This window comes from Gymnoscopelus microlampas (assembly GCF_963454915.1).
Source record: "Gymnoscopelus microlampas genome assembly, chromosome: 21".
Lineage (NCBI taxonomy): Eukaryota > Metazoa > Chordata > Actinopteri > Myctophiformes > Myctophidae > Gymnoscopelus > Gymnoscopelus microlampas.
This window is the reverse complement of record NC_139958.1, coordinates 46,684,779-46,706,984: the sequence shown is the minus strand read 5'-3', so window position 1 is coordinate 46,706,984 and position 22,206 is coordinate 46,684,779. Positions and strand designations below refer to the sequence as shown.

General features: G+C 41.3%; 1 protein-coding gene across 1 annotated transcript in view; it reads right to left on the bottom strand.

Annotated features, from left to right (window-relative positions):
• Positions 1 to 998: 998 nt before the first annotated feature.
• Positions 999 to 22,206, bottom strand: part of dmgdh (dimethylglycine dehydrogenase) — a 65,178-nt gene continuing 43,970 nt past the window's right edge. The window contains exons 10-16 of the mRNA XM_084047049.1: positions 14,189 to 14,354; positions 13,485 to 13,615; positions 9,959 to 10,176; positions 3,876 to 4,033; positions 3,198 to 3,257; positions 2,284 to 2,418; positions 999 to 1,568 (exon numbers count right to left, since the gene is read on the bottom strand). Of these exons, the coding sequence (XP_083903175.1) occupies positions 1,353 to 1,568; positions 2,284 to 2,418; positions 3,198 to 3,257; positions 3,876 to 4,033; positions 9,959 to 10,176; positions 13,485 to 13,615; positions 14,189 to 14,354 (1,084 nt within the window). The 3' untranslated portion in view covers positions 999 to 1,352. The remainder of the gene's footprint in view (positions 1,569 to 2,283; positions 2,419 to 3,197; positions 3,258 to 3,875; positions 4,034 to 9,958; positions 10,177 to 13,484; positions 13,616 to 14,188; positions 14,355 to 22,206) is intronic.

Here is a 22,206-nt window from a genome sequence, read left to right as displayed (position 1 = left end):
ATTCTTTGATTGTTTTTGTTTCGTTTTGTTTCTTGGCCACAAACGTCCAAAATTCGAATTAAATGTTGCTTAGACAGCAGCTAGATTCATTGTTTACCTTGTATCCTATGGTGTTCAAATGTACAGCATGTTGTTTAGATACTGTAGCATGTTGTTCAGACAGATGCTAGGTTCATTGTTTACCTGGTATCCTATAGTTTCTTCGCACCACTACACTGTCTCTCTGCACTCTACTCATGTGACTATTTACCTTGTTGTTTATTGACTAGAGCTAATGTTTACGCTGTTTATTCTGATCTCACACTTGTACGTATCTCTGGATACGAGCATAATGAGCTAATTATGATTGCAATAGGCTCTATGCACAGCAGCCATATTGGAAATAAATTGGGCCTCTTCCTTACTTACTTCTACCAATGATACTAATTAACACATCGGGTGCCGGAGGTTGTTTAAAACTGGGTACATCCACTGCCAGCGTTTCTTACCGTTTACGGCGATGTTGCCTCCACGAGGACCCGGATGTAAACAAAGGGTGTCTGGGCGATGGTCGAGGGTCACGTCTAACGACTGGAACAATAATATTTCTAGCACGATCTGCCATTGCGAGTGATCGCGCGTCGAAAATGGTTTGTTTTCACCACGGTAAAAAGACATGGAGATATGGACCTTTTTCTCAAGATCCTATCATTGGAGCGGACGGAAGTGACGTTTTTTGGACTGGATTCACATCCGCCCATTCCATTTTACAGGGTCCTAGGATCATTCCTAAGTTGCGTGAGAGTGCCCATTGTGAAAAAAAAAAATGTCTATGGCACTCGACAGTTGTATTAAAAAAAACGTCTACAGCCGTTTTTGGCACTCAATGTGTTAAGGCTCTGTTCCATTTAGTGTAGCACAGTGGACCCCATAACTCTGAGAGTGGACAAATGGAACCAAATGGACGCTTACGGGTCCATTTGGTTCCATTTGTACACTCTCAGAGTTACACACCCGTAAGTGGCCATTTGAAACCCCCTCAAGGAACCATGAGGGTCCCTGGACCACACTTTGAGACCCACTAATGTAGCAGAGTGTTTCCAGTGAGCCAACGCGCACAATATCAGCACCCTGACTCTGTTTGACCAGAATGGAACAGAGCCTTCATTAGTATCATTGGTAACACCTGTGCAGGAAGTATGGAAGAGGCCAAATTTCTTTCCAATATTGCTGCTGTGCACAAAGCCTATTGTGCTGCTCACCAAAAACAACTGACCTACAAGCTAACAACGTGGTGCGTTGTTAGCTTGCGGGTCAGTTGTTTTTGGCGAGCGACACAGTCGTACAACAGAGGCAAATGTGGGGGCTTCCTTTTACGCTGTGCTCTTCTTGGCTTTCTTCTGCAGCCGGGTCCGGGTGGGTTCGGTGAGGACCAGAGGTTCTTGGACCACCATGCCGGGGTACCTTCTCCCCATCAGCTCCACTTCTACCTTCTGGCCCACGGAGGAGAGCTGCACGGGCAGGTAGCAGAACGCCAAGCTCTGCTGGGTGGAGTAGCTGTAGCATCCCGAGGTCGTGTTCCCCACCACCTGGGCGGTCAAACGGAAAGGTCAAAGCTTACATTCTCAAATTTTCCTCTAACAAGCGGTGGCCTAAAGCAGTGGTTCTCAAACCTTTTCATGTCAAGAACCAAGTAACTAAGTACATTTACTCAAGTACTATACTTAAGTACAATTTTGAGGTACTTTTACTTTACCGGAGTATTTCCAATTGTCTATACTTTTACTTCTACTCCATACATCTCAAATATTGTACTTTATTGAACGTGTCGCATCGCGACACGTTGTGAGCTTGTAGATCTGCTATTTTCAAACATTTTAGTACTTTTATTTTTGGTACTTAAAGTACATTTTGATACCAATACTTTTGTACTTTTACTCAAGTACATTTTTTATTCCGGAAAAAAACTGACTTTTACAGAGTACTTCTACATTGCAGTATTGATACTTTTACTTAAGGAAAACATTTGAGTACTTTTTCCACCACTGAAGCTTACATTCTCAAAGCAGTGGTTCTCAAACTTTTTCATGTCAAGGACCCCCCAAATTATGTATTTTGCCGCAGACTCCCATCTGAAAATAATGTGTGCCAGGGACCCCCATACAAGATTTGTGTTGTTAAAATGTTTCAAACATAATTCCAGAGATAAAATAAAAAAAATAAAAAGTTTGGAAAATAGCAGATCTCAATGTCAAAGATTCAGTAAAAAAAATGGTATCAAATAAAATGTTTGGGTTTCCTGACCTTGCCGTTATGCCAGATGGTCTCGTTGCCCTCGGGGTCGACGTCATCGGTTTCCATGGTGACATAACACAGCTTCCTCTTAAGGCCCGCTGCTTTGATCTCCTGCAGAGCTGCCTTGCCTATGAAGTCTACAGGCTGTAAATATATAAAATATTTAAATATATATAAAATATATAAATACTAGTCCATACCCGGGCATGTGCTCTCTCTCTCCCACAACCATGAGAAGTTGATGTTTAAGCTGTTTGAGCTAAGCTATGGGTTAATGAAAGTCATTTAAGTTTGCAGCGCGTATTTGGCATTCTCTGTGTGGCAGTGTCTGGCCAATGGTTACGATACCATAGACTGCAGTGCTGTAACTATGACGACAGATCCCATAGCTCGGACTCCGAATTGCAGAAACGCTAATGAACAGCTTACATTTTGGGAAAGTGAAAAACTGGTGTTGTGGTTGTGTGCAAATATGCTAATGGTCAATGCTTGTACGCAAGTTCAGATCAATTGCTCAAGCCACTGAGGAGAACCATGCAGACAGAACAGACAGGATTGAGTGAGTGACTGACTGGTTTAGTAGAATATAAAATATATAAATATACATAAAATATGAAATATGAAGTCTACAAGTTGATATATATATACAATATATTAAATATAAAGTCTACAGGCTGTAAATACAATATATTAAATATAAACATACTGCAGAGCTGCCTTGACCATGAAGTCAACAGGCTGACATATACATATAGTAAAATATAAACATAGTAATAAACATATACAGATTAAATGTAAGATATAAAAAATAATGGCAAAAATAGAAATATTAAATATGAGAATATAAAATATGGTCAGATATAGGTTTTATTAGACATTATTAGAATGTTATAGAACACCATACAGATGAATGAATGTTGTACCTTATTGAGTTTAATGAAATAGTCCAGTCCAGCCTCCAGAGGGTTGACGTCACAGTTCATCTGATCAGAAAGAAATTACAGTTAAAGGAGCACTTCACCTATTTTCATTTAATTGACCTGTTTGTCAAGTCCCGCCCGTGGTGCAGACCCACTTCCAGTGGTGGAAAGTAACTAAATACATTTACTTACTGTACTTAAGTACAATGTTGAGGTATTTGTACCTTATTTGAGTATTTCTATTTTCCAATACTTTTACTTCTACTCCACTACATCTCAGAGGCAAATATTGTACTTTTACTCCACTACAATTATTTGAAAACTTTAGCTACTAGTTACTTTTAAGATATAAATTATTACATTATAAGACATACTGCACATTAACCACTTTAGCCCTATTTTATTCCTAGGCTATTTGAAAATAGCAGATCTACAAGCTCACAATGCATTGTGAGTTTGTAGATTTGCTATTTTCAAATAGCCTATATAATTGTAGTGAGTAAAAGTACACTATTTGTCTCTCAGATGTAGTGGAGTAGAAGTAAACCTTGGTGTGTGTGTGTGTGTGTGTGTGTGTGTGTGTGTGTGTGTGTGTGTGTGTGTGTGTGTGTGTGTGTGTGTGTGTGTGTGTGTGTGTGTGTGTGTGTGTGTGTGTGTGTGTGTGTGTGTGTGTGTGTGTACCTCTGCTCCCCAGCCTCTGAAGCCTTTCTCCAGTCTCAGAGAGTTCATAGCGTAGGTACCAAAGTTATCGATGCCTTGGTCCTGGCCAGCAGCCATGATGGCCTGGTACACTGTGGCCATGTTCTTCTGGTCAATGTACATCTCCCACCCCAACTCACCTACACGCAGACACAGACACACAGACACACACACACACACACACACACACACACACACACACACACACACACACACACACACACACACACACACACACACACACACACACACACACACACACACACACACAGAACGTATGTTAGGGCAAACCTGTTGCATAAACCCGAGTATTGTTTGTGTCTGTAGGGTAAAGCCTGATTTATACCAAAATTTATACCGAAATGTATAGAACATTCATACAGACAGTAGCCGATCTACAAGCTCTTAATGTGCTGCAACGTTTAATAAAGGCACTTATTCTGTACATCCATTGTCACTCATTCTAATTCTTTCCATTTTGTCTTTTTTGTTTTCAAATGTCCTTTAATAAAATCTTAATTTCGCTGTCTTGATGCTTTTGTGCAAATAACTTTGACTTGCCTTGTTGAACTAAACTTACCCTTGCCTTACTTTGTCTTACGTGTAAAGCCTTATTTATACTGCAATGTATACGACATTAATACTGAAAATAGCCGACTCGACATAATAAGCATGTATGAGTTCATACACTGTAATGCTCTGGTTCTCAACATCAGGTCCAACCTTTTCCCAACCCTTCACGGGTCTGTAACTCTGAGAGTTGTTCCATTTAAACACCCTCAGAGTTGAATTAACTCATTCAAACAGGGAACGCTTCTTTGTCATTTTAGATTTCTTTGGCTATTCACAAATAGCAGATCTACAAGCTCATAGCGTGGCACAGAGTGCTGCTATTTTTTTTTTATCGTGAACATTTTTGCAAATCTTTGAATATATATGTTTTTTAAAGCGAATGTCCTTGCTTCTGGGGGATTCTACAAATGTCCTAAAACAGCTTTTTGAAAAAAACCTATGTTGCTATAATCAGTGGTTCTCAAACTTTTTTCATGTCAAGGACCACCCAAAATGATATGTATTTGGCAAGGACACTTTGATAGAGGTTTGGGTTGTGTAGTTCTGGGCTTATCAAACCTTTTCATGTCAAGGACCCCCAAAATGATATGTATTTGGCCGCAGACCCCCCCATCTGAAATAGTTTGTGCCAGGGACCCCCAGAAGAGAAGTTAAATTCAAAATGATTCAAAAATACCAGATGTACAAGCTTGCAGCGTGGCACGAAGTGATGCGCTGTGAGCTTGTAGATCTGCTCTTTTTGAATAGCCATTAGCCAACATAAAAAATCACACCCTGTGTGAAGGTAGCGGCGCCTTTGATACATTTTGTCATCGATATGTGTTTATAATGTGTTTATAAACACACGTGTCATGTGAAGCTTGACCAATCACTTTGTTGACGGGTCTGACCAATCACTTTGTTGACGGGTCTGACCAATCAGAGCGCTGACGGGTTTGACCAATCAGAACGTTGACGGTGAACACGGACAAAGTCAGGTATAGAGCAGGATCCGCCTCTAGCGCCGCTAATAAATAAATAAAAAATGGATAAAGTGGTTAAAATGATTGTAATGGTATAGACCACTGAAGTCCTGACGTCACTCGTTCATCCCCAGGTTCGTAAAGTAATTTCTCTATGGAGAATAACATTGGGTCATCTTAGAATCGTCTCATCCAAGAATTGTGGTCCAAAAATAAACAAACTGTCCCGGCGATATTGTCAGGGAGGAGGTTCTGTATCGTTTATGATAGTCAGTCACTTATATTTGATTGTTTCTGGCGAAAATGTAACTAATTCGGCGGAAGTAACATTAGCGTTTTCTCACCGTCAGTTGATGCTTCATCTTGCACCTATAATTGACGGCCAAACTCATGGGGCTACACATGTGTGTGTGCGCGGTCTCCACGCACACACATGGCCCAACTAACTCCACATTTTACCCCAAAATTCCTCAATATTCTGCCTCTGAACCGGCTGCTTCCCATACCGTTACTCTACTTCCATGATGTACAATAAATATGAAACGCATTATGCCCCAATACTATGCAAATCTCTTCCCCAGCGCGAAATTCACTTCCGGGTGCTTATTTTGGTCTGACATCAGAGAACCCACATATTTGGGCATAACTGATATAGGCAGCTCCATATATGGAGATGTCTGACACTATCTGACATCACCATAATGACAGGGGCACAGCCATCACGGTCCCATATTTGGGCATAACTGATATAGGCAGCTCCATATATGGAGATGTCTGACACTATCTGACATCACCATAATGACAGGGGCACAGCCATCACTATAAAGGACCTGGATGCCCTGGCCAATGCCAGTGTCCTCAGCGACGCTACCAATGCCACACACGTCCACGTGTCCTCAGCGACGCTACCAATGCCACACACGTCCACGTGTTGTTGCCTTGCAACTCTACTGCACGTAGCCCCTACCCCCTCTACTGCACGTAGCCCCTACCCCCGCAGAGCACACAGAACGACACAGAGACAACAGGAAACTTTACTACGCAGTACACAGAACGACACAGAGACAACAGGAAACTTTACTACACAGTACCCACAACTTCGCACGCAGCCATGGGACCACGCAAAAAAGCTATGCTGGGCAAACGCACACGCAATGCCACTCGCCAGCGTGTGGCTCGCGCAAATGCAGCCGCAAACGCTCTTCAATGTCACAAATACTCTCAACCACAAACTGCATACCACAACATCCCGGCTAATTCCTTTTTGCCCACACACAACTGTCTCCACTTCTCAGCTAACCGCAGTGACAGCAACCGCGCCAGCAGAAGGACAACTCGCTCCGTACAGACGCCCCCCGCCAAAAGTAAGTGCTTTGATTTACCCCATAATCCCTCCAATGCATTCTATCACCCAATCTCTCACATTCCTTTTCCTTACATCTACACAGAATATTACAATTACTATGTTACGCACACATTTCACAACTGCCTAATCATGCATGCTGTCCATCTCTCTCTTCGCAGAACGCCGCTATGAGGACCATCAATACACAACACACTCTCATCCATCACAAAGGACAAAACCAAAGGATAAACACTTCAGAAGAGCGTGGACACAGCCACAACAACTCACAGAAATAGTTGCCTTTCCCACACCTGCAATGGATTGTATCTGCACTTCATGCAAGGCCGTCATGTTCCCCTGGGAAACATCAAAACTTTCAAAAGATCCTGTCCCACTCAAAACCTTCAGTGCCTGTTGCCATTACGGAACAATCCAACTACAGCCATTCAAGGACCCCCCTCCTGCACTTCAAGCTCTGTTTGACAGGACCTCTCCAGAATCCCAACAATTCATGGCCAACATCCGACAGTACAATGGCTTAGTGTCTATGGCTTCTAAGAATGTCACCGGTAAAATCATTGCATTCAAAGGACTACCTACACAGTGCGACGTCGCGCGGACGCTAGATGTGAGGGCCGCGCAGCGGCCCGAACTTCTAGTATCCATAAGAGTCACACCGGGGTCGTTTGTTTATTTTTGGAACACAGTTATTATTTGACGCGATATTAAATACGTCTATGGGATTCAGAATGGGGGTGGAAAACTGTGAACCAGGTAGACAAACAAAGGATGTGTAAATTACGTCAGACTTCGGTGGTCTATTAATTAATTTGGCTGGGGACCCACTGGTACCCCACCAAGGCCATGCCATGCCATGATGTAACTCCAAAGGTAGGCAAGAAATCAAAAATAATTGCTCCATTGACTAGAAATTGATCATTTAAAATATGCTCCTCATTGACTTACATTGTACGGTAAAGAGGCTCAGGAAGAGCTCTTTTAGCCTGTAAAGAACACAAACAAAGCTGATTCTGACAATATAGAACATCACTAAACCTGGTACTATAAAATAAATTCCTATACATTTTACTATTTGAAGATCCAGATCTGCGGATCCAGTCCGGGTTTTCTCCTTATAAAAATAGCTAAACCAACAGGACGTTGACATTTTTATTTAAAAAAAAAATCTAAGTACTGGGTTTGGTGATGTTCTATATCATACATGGGCAACTGGCGGCCCGGGGGCCACGTGCGGCCCCCACCTTCACTTAATGCGGCCCGCAGTTATCGGAATACTGATATATTATTGATTTCAGCTGTTACAATTCCAAACGCGCAAACATGACACGCTTTAATTACTTCAGTCTATATTAGTAGCTTAATGACTAGTATTAAAATTCTATTGTCTTTTTTATGTCCAATGTATTTGTATTTAAGTTCATAAAGTTAACATAAGTATAACTCAATACATTTGAAATCAAATAAAAGTTACTTTTCAGGATTCCAACAAAAAAATAGCACCAAAAACAAATCTGGATTCCAATACAAAAATAGCAAAAATAGCTCAAAAACACATCACACTGCAATGCGTTTTGAGCTTGTAGATCTGCTATTTTTGCTACTTTTGTGTGACATAGAATGGTAAAGTACAGCATTAATTTACGAAAAAAGTTAAAATACGGAGATAAAGTCTGTCTGCCCTCTTATATGCAATGTGGCCCCCTGGAGTGAGTGTGGAAATATAGTGGGCCTCTCCATCATCAAAGTTGCCTATGGTCTAAAAGAGCTCCCCCTGAGCTTCTTCACCATACAATCAATGCAGGGCCGGACTGGGACCAAAATTCAGACCTGGCATTTTGGTCCGGACCGCCCACCCCCCCCCCCCCCTTTTGTCAACGGTTTCACTGTTTCAGCCCAGCCCTGCACATGAACTCTGCGGCCGCACTGAGGCGCCTGCTGGAAAGCATCCCAGCCCAAACATTAACGTAACTAATAATTGGGCCGCGCGACTCGGATATGACCGTAATAACCCTAAAACATTTTTAAAAATATATTTTTCCAAAAAAAAAAAAAAAAAAAACATTTTTTTATTTTATTTTTTTTTTGGCCCAGTGGCCCACTGGCCCAGCCCAATGGCCAGTCCGCCGCTGAATCAATGGCCGGGTTTCCCAAATCGATTTCAGGTCGTGCGTAGCCTAGAAGCTGCGTAAGAGCCCCACTACGCACTATCTTCATTAGTAGCAGCTGGTTGTGCCTTACGTGCTATCTAAACTGGCTTCGAGAAACACCATCGTCGTAGGTGTGTAGGAGGCTCTTACACAAGCTGCGTAGGCTACGCACGACCTGAAATCGCTTTAGGAAAACCCGGCTCTTACGTGCCTGCTAAGGTATACTGCGCAGCCTGTGTGGACGCACGTAGACCCTTCGTAGGACCTACGCAGCATCCCTACTCAGCATCTCTTTGGGAAACCTTGGAAGTTACCTCATGGCAAAAGGTAACTACACAAACCAAACCTCTACCAAAGTGTTCTAGCCCTTTGACTAATATTGCTGGGGAGCTCCCGGAACTCCCTCAAGGACTTCTGGGAGTCTCCGGACCCTACCTTGAGAACCAGATACCAGTGGTGTAAAGTAACTAAGTACATTTACTCAAGTACTGTACTTACGTACACTTTTGAGGAATTTTTACTTTGCTGGAGTATTTCCAATTTTCAGTACTTTTACCGCTACTCCGCTACATCTCAGAGGCAAATATCGTACTTTTACTCTACTACATTTATTTGACAGCTTTAGTTACTAGTTGCTTTGTAGATTAGATTATTATCACAAAACATACATTAACCAAAGCTCTATATATTTATTTCTCCATTTGAAAATAGCAGATCTAAAAGCTCACAATGCGTCGCATTGTGAGCTTGTAGATCTGCTATTTTCGCATTGTGAGCTTTTAGATCTGCTATTTTCAAATGATACACTTTGAACTTGTGTGAAATGGGACATTCTGCACAATGCGTACTTTTACTTTTGGAACTTCAGGTATATTTTGATGCTAATACTTTTGCACTTTTACTAAAGTCAATTTTGATTACCAGACTTTTACTTGTAACAGAGTATTTCTACACTGCAGTATTGATACTTTTACTTAAGTCAAAGATGTGAGTACTTAGTCCACCACTGTAGCATACCGGTGTAGGAGATCCTGATGGCTCTCAGCGTAACTCCAGCCAGCTGGATGCTCTTGCAGTGCAGGAACTTGAAGCCGGCGTCACTCATGTCCTCCTCGGTTAGCTTCTGCAGGACGTTGCGGGAGTTTGGACCCGCCACGCCCAGCACGCCCATGTCCTCCGTCACGTTAGTGATGTCCACGTCATAACCGCCCTCTGCAGACTCCTTCTCTATCCACCTGAAACAGTGATTCAATCAAAGGGTTAATAATTACAAATTACAATTCAGGCGTTTAGCAGCAGACGCTCGTATCCAGAGTTTACAAATAGAGCATTGGCTCTCAAAGTGGGGTCCGGGGACCCCCAGGGATCCTTGGGGCGGTACCAGGGGGTCCCCATCAAAATTAATTAATAAAGTTTCAGAATCATTTTAACCCCTTTATCCATATTTTATACTTTGGCTATTCAAAAATAGCAGATCTACAAGCTCATAGAGTGGCACCGAGTGCTGCGCTACAAGCTTGTAGATCTGCTATTTTTGATTTTTTTGGGAAAATTTGTGCAAATCTTTGAATATATATATATTTTTTAAACGAACATTTGTAACTCAAATCTTTGCGTATGGGGGGTCCCTGGATCAAACTATTTTGACATGGGGGTCCGTGGCCAAATACGTATCATTTTGGGGGTCCTTGACATAAAAAGGTTTGAGAACCACTGCAATAGATTACTGACGTTACCCCGCTATTCCTGTGTCACGGAAGTATTTTTTTCTATTGAAAATCCCATTGGGAAATCTTAGATCGCGTCAGATAAGAACTCAGAACTGTGTTCCAAAAATAAACAAATCAGATAATTCTTTGGATAAAATAGTACTTTTTCACCGTCAGTTGATGCTTCATATCCATGAGTAACATCGGCAGACTCATTCGTCTATTTTTGGAGCACAGTTCTTATATGACACAATGCTGTTGAACTTGAGACTATGGTAGGTATTTTCAATAGAGAAAATGGCTCAGGGGGATAGCGGCCTCTAGTGGCAGAGAAGTCACACTTCGGTTCATTCCCACTGGATACCATTTCTTCCACCACGGAACACTATGGGTTCCGTGACACTATCCTGCGACCCAAAGGGGTCGCGCGAAGGTGCTGTTGGGCCACGCGGTGGCAACCAAAAAATATGACTCTTTCATGCTGAGGCTAAGGCTCTGTTTATAAACAATTTACTTAGGAATTATGTTCAATATGAGCGGATGGGTTAAGAGCCATTTTGGCTGTTTTTGTTAGTCCGAGAGGGTACAGGACCATGGATCCATTTGGTTCCACCTGTACCCTCTCGGAGTCAAATTTAGATCGCGAAGTAACGTTACCGTGCGGGGACGCTGGGGAGATCATTCTCACAGACAGACAACCACACCAGTTACCGACGGTTGCCGCGATGGAGAAAAACGCCACCGTCGGTGTTCCAGAGAGAGGGGCTCGAGTCACAAAGCGAGTGTGGTTCATTCAACCAAAATGATCGGCTGGTGATATAACATACTTGTGTGGATTACGGAAAAATTTGAATGAAATCTTGAAGTGCGCTGTGCACTATTTGTGTCAGACCGGGCTGTGATGGCCATGATTGGTTAAAGCGCGGCTTACTTCCTGATCTAAGGCCCGCCCACTTGTAGGCCAATGTTCACACGTTCTGAACGACCCTCCCGACAGATTCAGTAGCGCAGCTCTGAATCTGTTCTTGAGAGATTAACCATTGGGTAACCTATAGCCCTAACCTAGATTGGATCTCAAATGACTTATGCAAGAGATAATCAATGTCATGTCATTATTGAGAAATAAACCCTGACAGGGTGATTTAGACCCTGACATGAAGCGACCGCTATGAGCTTGTAGATCTGTTATTTTTGAATAGTAAAAAAATGACAGAAATGCGTTCCCGTATCGAATGGGCTACGTTTGGTGCTCTATAAGCAAGGTAAACACGTACACACGTATTAATGTACATAGAATGCAGAGAGAGTGTATAGTGCATCGGTAAACTAGGATCACAGGTAAACGAGGAACCTAGTGTCAGTTTAAACAATACACTATCAATAACTTATCTTTACATTGAAACTATAGGATACCAGGTAAACATCATAATAATACTGTATAGAATCAAAAATCAGTTTAACCACTTTAAGCCTACATCTGCAATTTCAAAATAGCAGATCTAGAAGCTCACATCGCGCTCCAATGAGACGCTTGTTGAACGTTGAATATTTGGGAAACAACACAAATCTTGTATGGGGGTCCCTGGGACAAAATATTTCCTTATGGGGGTCCGCAGCCAAGTGCATATTAATTTGGGGGTCCTTGACATGAAAATGTTTGAGACCCACTGATGTACAGATCCTAGATCAATAAACAGATTGTGGTTCGGATATTTTACAGTAACCATGGTGACCAAAGCACCACAGTGGAAATAAGTTCTCCATCTTTTTTTTTTATTGTATCCTTTTGAAAGATATGTTGTACAATCCATCCATAACTAAAGCAGGTATCTGCACATTTTGTCAATTAAAAAAAAAACAATCAAATCAAAATAAGTGGGCAGAACTGCAGCATGCAACCATTGACCTGTAGTTTACTTATATCACCACGGGGGGTCACTGTGTGGCATCAAAACCCCAACCTTCATGGTGTGGGTGAGGGAGTTACTGATGCAAGTTATATTGCATTTTGATTGGCGTAAACAAAGGGGTGTTTTGAATGGTGCAGAAAGAGGGGCGTTTTGATTGGTGCAGACAGAGAGGCGTTTGGTTTTACCACCAGCTGCTATAATGAGGCGTTAGATTGCTTGAGAATAAAGCTCTTTGTGTGCAGTTGTGTGTTAGCCAAACAGATTACATCAATCTGCACTGCTTACATAAAATACACACTCACTGAAACACACTGCTTACACAACACACACATGCACACCCAATGGACCCACAATGGAAATTTGTGTTTCATGCTTTTGACAAACATGTACAAAGATATGATTGTACTTACTAAGCTGATGATGGTTATGCAGTACCCACTGTACCTGTTGTCTCAGTACCATGGCCAGTCTATACAATCAGTACTATGGCATTAAATTGATGATCAGGGATCTCCATATATGGGCATAAAAGGGACACAGACAGTACTGGACAACCGCTGGCCGCTGTTCCCACTGGGAACATCACTTCCTCCAATCCTCAGTGACACACACGCCGAGGTTGAAGTGGGTGGGTGGGTCGGTCGGTTGTTTGGATACGTGGGGGACAGATACCAGAGATTTTGTGCATTTGTAGATAGATGTCTCATATTGTTACTGTCGGGCAGAAGCCTTGAATATCAATATTGCAACATTTTCATGTTTTCTTTTGTAAATGAATGCCTTACTTAAATGTAAAGTGAATGTGAATGTAAAAGTTGTTAAGTGTGTTTTATAAATATATTGAACCAATGAAAAGTATTAACAAGAGCGTTGGATCCATTGGAACACTTGGTCTGTTGGTGCACAGGCGGTGCCACTGGTCACCTTAGGTCGTGAAGCTCGGAGCCACTTCCTGTGATGAGCAGGAACTCTCCGGGTGACAGCTGGGTGATGGTGACCTCTGCGTAGACCCGCCCACTGGGGGTCAACATGTGGCTGATGTTGGTCAAGCCCACCTGAAGATGACACAAAAACACAACACTGGTTTGAACAGACCATTGATGAGTGTACTGTCATTATTAATGACAGTACACTTAATTGAGTTACATGGTTCATTTTGTGACGTTAATTAATTTGCATGATTGTTTGAAAGCTGCAAAAATCATATATTTTAAATTACAGTTAAAACAGACTTAAAATCATTGATTTAATTGAATACAGTCTATTGATATTGATTTCACTTTCACACGCATCTGCTGCTTTTTGTGTTTGAAAAACATTCAATATTTTTTTTATTATTTAGCACAAATCTTCTCAGAAATATTTTCAGATGGTGGTCGCGGGCCGCGGCCAAATATATATCAATTTGGGGGTCGTTAGATTGACATTTCTTTTTAAACTACTGCTTTAGGCATTTTATTGTTAATAATACAATATACAATAACATACTTTAGGCATATTATTATTAATAATACGATATAAAATAACATACTTTAGGCATGTTAGTATTAATGTTAGTATTAATAATGCAATATAAAATAACATACTTTGGGCATGTTAGTATTATAATAGGATGTAAAATAGCATACTTTGGGCATGTTGTTAGCGAACAGTCGGTCCAACAGTTTGTGGCTATCGGCTCCCTTAACGATGAACTTTCCAAACGGGCTGAGGTCGGCCACGCCCACCTTCTCCATCACCAGCTTGCACTCCCTGCCCACCGGTCCAAACCAGTTGGTACGGCGGAAACTGGGCCTGCAACGCACAACCATACACAACGCACACGCACACACACAAGACAGAGAACAATACACACGTTATTAAGTCATTAATGTTTACACTCCTTGCCGACCGGTTCGAACCAGTTGGTGTGATTTTGATGCTGTTATTAACACATTTTGCTGGGACCCCCCTCAAGGACCCCTGGGAGGTCTGCTTGAGGGTCAAATCCGGGGTAGAACAGGAAAGTTACATAACAGCTCTAGAGAATGGACTTCTCCTCAAACCGGTACAGAATGTTACAGCGCACAGTAGCACATAGAGTCAGTGGTGTAAAGTAACTAAGTACATTTACTCAAATACTGTACTTACTGTTCCAATTTCCAATACTCAAAAGCAAATATTGTACTTTTACTCCAATACAATTATTTGAAAACTTTGTTACTAGTTACTTTGCAGAATTTACATTATTAAATTATAAAACATACATTAACCACTTTAGCCCTATTTTATACCTAGGCTATTTGAAAATGGCAGATTTACAAGCATTGCAACGCGTTGTGAGCTTGTAGATCTGCTATTTTCGATGCCAATACTTTTGTACATTTACTTAAGTAAATTTTGAATTCCGGACTTTTACTTGTAACAGAGCACTTCTACATTGCAGTATTAATACTTTTACATAAGTAAAACATTTGAGTACTTTTTCCACCACTGCATAGTCAGGACACACTTGATAGTGAAAAAACAGCTGCATTAAAAAAAGCACAACTGGTCCATTCACATGATGTTCACTGTCATGCAGCAACCTTGTATTTCCATGTGCGTGAGTGTGTGTGTGTCTGTATGCACGATGCTACTAGTGTTAGTGTGTTAGTCACACCAGCGGTCCTCAAACATTTTCATGTCAAGGACCCCCGAATGTATATATTTTGGCTGTGGACCCCCATCTGAAGAGATTTTGTGCCAGGGACCCCCATAAGACAAGATTTGTGTTGAAATGATTCCAAAATGTGTCGAAAATAACCGATCAACAAGCTCACAACGCGTCACATCACAACACGTTGTGAGCTTGCAGGTTGGATATTTTTGAATAGCCTAAGTCTCAGTGGTGGAAAATGTACTCAAATGTTTTACTTAAGTAAAAGTACCAATACTGCAATAAAGAAATACTCTGTTACAAGTAAACGTGTGGAATTCAAAATATATTGACGCAACGCTACGCATTGTGAGCTTGTAGATCTTCTATTTTCAAATGGTTGAAAGGTATATAGGGCTGAAGTGGGTAATGTATATTTTGTGATAATAATCGAAATCTACAAAGTAACTAGTAACTAAAGTTTTCAAATAAATGTAGTGGAGTAAAAGTACAATATTTGGAAATTGGAAATACTCAAGTAAAGTGCAAATGGCCTACCTCAACATTTTTCTTAAGTACAGTACTTAAGTAAATGTACTTAGTTACTTTCCACCACTGGTCACAGTATACAATAGGGTCAAAGAAGTTATTTTGATGAATATTAACACATTTTGATGGGGACCCCCTGGAACCTCCTCGAGGACCTCCTGGGTCCCCGGACCCCACTTTGAGAAGCAGTGAGTTCCGCTGGTTGTATGTGGCTCTCTAACCCTCTGCTATTGTCCCGCTGCCAGAAGAGGGAAGGCTGGAATTACATGTGGTTAGATCATTCCAGCATGAGCTGTCAGCCTGGGATGATATATGCAGAATACGTGTGTGTGTGTGTGTGTGTGTGTGTGTGTGTGTGTGTGTGTGTGTGTGTGTGTGTGTGTGTGTGTGTGTGTGTGTGTGTGTGTGTGTGTTGCAGTAGGAACACAATGTCCTAAGCATCAGGGCAGCACAATTCTGCAAAGCCACACAATGACCGTAAAGCACTCAGCGATCCTTTCCCCAGAGGTGGAAAAAGTACTCAAATGTTTTACTTTAAGTAAAAGTATCAATACTGCAATGTAGAAGTACTCTGTTACAAGTAAAGGTCCGGAATTCAAAATTGACTTGAGTAAAAGTACAAAAGTATTGGCATAAAAATGTACTTAAAGTAACAAAAGTAAAAGTACAATTTTTTTTGAAAATAGCCTAGGTAGGGCTAAAGTGTTTAATTTATGTTTTATAATGTAATCATTTATATGTGCAAAGTAACTAGCAACTAAAGTTTTCAAATAATTGTAGTGGAGTAAAAGTACAATATTTGCCTTTGAGATGTAGTGGAGTAGAAGTAAAAGTATAGATAATTGGAAATACTCCAGTAAAGTAAAAGTACCTCAACATTGTACTTAAGTACAGTACTTGGGTAAATATACTTTATTGTACACCACTGTATATAAACCATGTGTATTTTAAAAGTATAAAATAATCTAAAAATGTATTAATCTAAAAACAAATACAAAAAACAACATACATTAACCTTGGTTAATGTATGTTTTCTATTAATAATCTAAATCTACAAAGTAACAAGTAACTAAAGTTGTCAAACTTGTAGTGGATAAAAAATAAAATTTGACCTCTGAGTTGTAATGGCGAAGTTTAACATATATAAACATGGTCTGAACTTGGTCTAACTGCTACTGCTGTTAAAGCACTGCTTCTCAAAGTGGGGTCCGGGGACCCCCAGAGGTCCTTGAGTTCATATAGCATCAAAATCAGTAACCCTATGTCATACTTTGGCTGTTCTAAAATAGCTTATCTACAAGCTCACAATTCTTGACAAAAATGTTCTCTTGAACTGCACTGGCACAACATATGTTCAGAAGGGGGTCCGTGGCCAAGTGCATATTAAGTTGGGATTCCTTGATATGCAAAAAAAAATGTTTGAGAACCACTAGGGGTGTGCCGATATATCGTCCCACGATATATCGCGATACATTTTTGTGACGATATGTATCGTTTTGGGGGGGGGAAAAAACGTTTTGATTTTTTTTTTTTTTTTTTACAATCATTATAATCAGGCATGCAAACAGCCCCGAGGTGAAAAGGGTGACAACATGTTGTTTTTTTTTCGGGTCGGGTGTCACACTATTGACCTATTTGGATTGAAAACGGCTATTGTAGCTGAAAAGCTACAAGTTTGCATGTCTGAATAATGCAAAAACAGAATTATTTGTTTGCATTTACTTTTTTCCTCCCCCATATTTTCATAATAAAAAAGGTGCGTATCGTATCCTATCGATATCGTATCGAAGTTGTGAGCCAAATATCGTATCGTATCGTTTGGTGAAATTAGTGTATCGGCACACCCCTAAGAACCACTGTATTGAAGACATTACTCCAGAATTGCAGCTGGCGTTCCTTGTGGGATCTCGTGGGATCTGGTGGGCGTGACGATCCCCCCCAACACACACACACACACGCTTGTGAACTCCATAACCCTCCTCAGGGCTTCAAGTGTGGCAATAGGCTCTATGCACAGCAGCCATATTGTAAGGAAATTGGGCCTCTTCCTTACTTCCTTCACATGTGTTACCAATGGAACTAATGAAGGCTCTGTTCCATTTTGTGTAGCACAGTGGTTCTCAAACCTTTTAATTGCAAGGACCCCCATAACTCTTACGGGTCCATTTGGTTCCACTCTCAGAGTTGCACACCCGTAAGGGGTCATTTGGAACCCCCTCAAGTGTTTCCAGTGAGCCAACATGCACAATGTCAGCACCCTGACTCTGTTTGACCTGAATGGAACAGCCTTAATTAGTATCATTAGTAACACCTGTGAAGGAAGTAAGAGGCACAATTTCTTTCCAATATGGCTGCTGTGCATAGAGCCTATAGAGACACCTTAACAGACAATGTCACACTGATAAGAGCCAGTATGTGCGCGCAGGTCGGCAGCAAAAGAACCCCACCGCTCATAAGATGCAATGTAAAAGTGGTCACATCCTCACGTGTAAAAATGCATCCCATCAAACTTTCAGATGCTGTTTTCTCCCAGTTTGGAGGAAGAATGCTTAGGAATTTTAGCCTACTAGCTAGGCAGATAACAGGCGAAAAACAGGCGAATCGTTCACTTCCGGATAAAAGCGCCAAAATTGGTACACATACTCCTTGGGTGTACTGTTTTAATAAAACCCGTTAGCCACCTGAAAATTCAAGATGGCGGCCATTTTTCAAGATGGCCGCCATTGAATATACAGTAATATTCCATTTCCCAGCAAAATCACATAGATACAAGCACCAAAATTGGCAAACATACTCCTTGGGTATTGCTCTTTTGATAAAAACCAAAGATTTTAAGATGGTGGCCATTTTTCAAGATGGCCACCATTGAATATACAGTAATTCGCAGTAAGTTCACAATAAAATGTCATAGATATGCACCAACATTGGCACACACACTCTTTGGGTATTGCTCTTTTGATTAAACCTGTTACCCATGTAAAAATTCAAGATGGCAGCCATTTTTCAAGATGGCCACCATTGTACAGTAGGCTATATACACATTTAGACGTAAAATAGCTTAGAAGCAAGCACCAACATTGGCTCATATACCATTCTTTTAATAACATTTTGCAGCCACCTAAAAATTCAAGATGGCGACCATTTTGCAAGATGGCATACACTAATAATGCATTTCTGAATAAAATCACCAAAATATGTCCTATTTTCACTATGTAGAATCTGAATGTGGACCCATGGACTGACTCACTGGCTTCCTTGTACCATATATCAGCCCCGGAATCCTAATCTTCTGCTAAATTAGGGGATCATGCTATGTTATAAGTCTATTATGTGTAGCATTTTCCTGTACAAGACTTCCAAAGTTGACATGACACCACTATGCCGTATGTGTGTGTATGCGCATCGGGAGGGGGTGAAGGGGCGGTTGAGAGACTTTTCATCGGAAGGTAGAGAGGTAGTAGCTCAATAGAGCGGATGTCAACACACAGCCAGGGCACACTGGTGGCACCGCTGCTGTGAAACTCAGCATGGGGTTCAGTATCAGCTAAATAATTATTTTGTTATAACAAAATGACTTTAGTGTCCCAAATGCTGTCTAATAAGCCCCACATCAGTTAGCTATTGTAGATTACATGTAGTTTAAATAGATGTTTAGTTAGACAGTCGCGCCTGAATCGACAGGGTGTGCCAGCACGGGAGAGCCGAACCAAGGGTAAGGGGGCCATACATGACTTGTTCATGGACTTACCTGGATGGTGTACAGATCGCACAGGACTTAAATGATACTGGATGAACGATCGGGCTAGGTGTAGGTCATATCGTTTTATTTCCGAACCTAGTCGTATCCCATACCTTATTGTGTACGATAATACATTGCACAAGGTGGTAAAAGGATAACCCCTCGGCTTTGATTAACTCAATACAGATAATTTTTTCATGCAATGCAAATGCTACAGATTTGGTCTGACCTGCACGGCACAGTGCAGCTGCAGATGCGAGGTTTAGAAGTGCATGTCTTCCTCATCCAGGCAGCAAGACAATAAGCGAACAAACAGACAATTTGGTAAAGCGAATAAGTATAGGCCTACTGTCTATAAAAAACAATAAAAAAAAGAATAAATAAAGAAAAGACAAAAAAAAAAACCTGCCTCAACGGGATCATCACCTTATCGTGGTGGGGCAGTTTGCATGTCTCCATGACCCCTAGAACTATGTCGGCAGGAGTCTTGTACTCCTGGCAGGGTTACCCAAGCCAAACAGGTCGAAGGGTAGAGACTAGACGAAGGGTGATCCCAGGGCGCTATTACTACTTGTAATCTACACTTGCAAGATCCGCTAGTCTCTCAGCGCTAATCTATGTGATTTTATTGCAAAATGTAGAAATACTGTATATTAGATGGCAGCCATCTTGAAAAAGGGCCACCATCTTGAATTTTTAGGTGGCTGCTAATATGTTATTAAAATAATGGTATATGAGCCAATTTTGGTGCTTGCTTCTAAGCTATTTTACTTCTAAATGTGATTTGACTGTATATAGCCTACTGTACAATGGTGGCCATCTTGAAAAATGGCTGCCATCTTGAATTTTTACATGGGTAACAGGTTTCATCAAAAGAGCAATACCCAAAGAGTGTGTGTGCCAATTTTGGTGCATATCTATGACATTTTATTGTGAAATTACTGCGAATTACTGTATATTCAATGGTGGCCATCTTGAAAAATGGCCACCATCTTAAAATCTTTGTTTTTTATCAAAAGAGCAATACCCAAGGAGTATGTTTGCCAATTTTGGCACTTGTATCTATGTGATTTTGTTGGGAAATGTAATATTACTGTATATTCAATGGCGGCCATCTTGAAAAATGGCCACCATCTTGAATTTTCAGGTTTTAGGTTTTATCAAAACAGTACTACCCAAGGAGTACGTGTACCAATTTTGGCGCTTTTATCCGGAAGTGAACAATTATTCCCGTTATCTGCCTAGCTATACTGTGATCTCTCACTCTTGAAATATATAATCCTTGGTTTCTGTTGTGTGTAAATGTGACAGGGTCAAAGCAGGGGGTGAAACCATTTTGTAACATTTTTTATTGATGATGAAAAACCTGTATTATGCACTTAAAAACATCATTCTCTTAAATGTATTTCTGCACTGCATGTTTTATGGTTGACAATGTATTTCCCCCCGGTCCCCGAGCCACTTGACATTGGACTCCCCTATAGGCTGCGTGACATTGACCTTGTGACTCCAGACGGCCAATGTCCCCAGGTCACGCTGGTGGCAGAGCAAATGAGGGCGGAGTAGGGTGTGGCCGCCACAAATACAAAAGTAGGCGCGGGCCATTCGAACAGGAGAGAGACAGGCACACAGGGGCAGTGTGGAAGTGACAGCCAGAAGGGACGGTTGTGCACAGGAGGAGCAGACATACCACGGAGCAGAGGTGGAGAATACAGCGATCGCGGCACGTACCAAGGCACCAGCAGCGGACGGTGAGCAGACGGCGCAGTAGCAGCAGAGACGGGGAGGACAGACAGACGAACCCAGGAACGGAGGAGAGGTCCAGTTGGCGATAACGTTGCGCGCTTCATACACTCATAGCCAGACACCTGTCTGGCTTGCGAGTAAGTGTTCTTCTATGCAACGTTACCTTTACAAACCCACGGTCCTAAACCCCATATGTGAAATATACCTGAACAGATGAACTGGTTCTAGTTTCTATGATTGCAGGCAATACGCACGAAGACAAGAAGAGACAGTGATTCTTGGCCTAAACCCCCGCTCCAGTTAAACCCCATACAAGGACATTCCCACCTTTTGCATTGAACCGTGATGAGTATATGATATAGCATTTGAATTGGCACTTGGCACTTTACTGCTTCAGTAAGAGTTGGCACTTTAACGCTAAATTCATTATTTATTTGCTATAGGTTGCACAAGCCCTGTTTGTTTTAAGTATTTTGTGATTGTCTGTATTCCTGTATTTTAGTTAGTTAGTGGGCGCATTAGGAGGTTGAGGGTTTTAGTGTAGTGTTATATTGTGTTTATGTTTTTCAGTTTTAAGGCTTATAGATGCCAATGTTTTAGCTTAATAAAATCCGTTACCTTTTTATACAAACCTGTGTCCGTCCAATTCTCTTGTGGGATGTTGCAAAGTGTTGTTCTTACCTGGGCAAAACTGAACCTGTGAATAGCCTAAGACATTGTTATAGAGGACCCTACCTCTTAAATAAAAGGGTGGCGTAGTCTTGCAGTAGAATCACCATTATTATCCTCACAATAATTACGCACCCCGCACTTTATTGTGCACTCTATATTTTATTGTTGTGAGCTTAAATGTGGATGATAAATTACTTATTGGAAAAGGTCAGCATTCTGAAAAGAAGTGGCAAAGTTACATGTGACAGCCTGGCCACCGTCACATATTTGGCGTAGCGCGGCAGGACTGGGTAGAGAACAACACAAAATCCCTAAGAGAAACT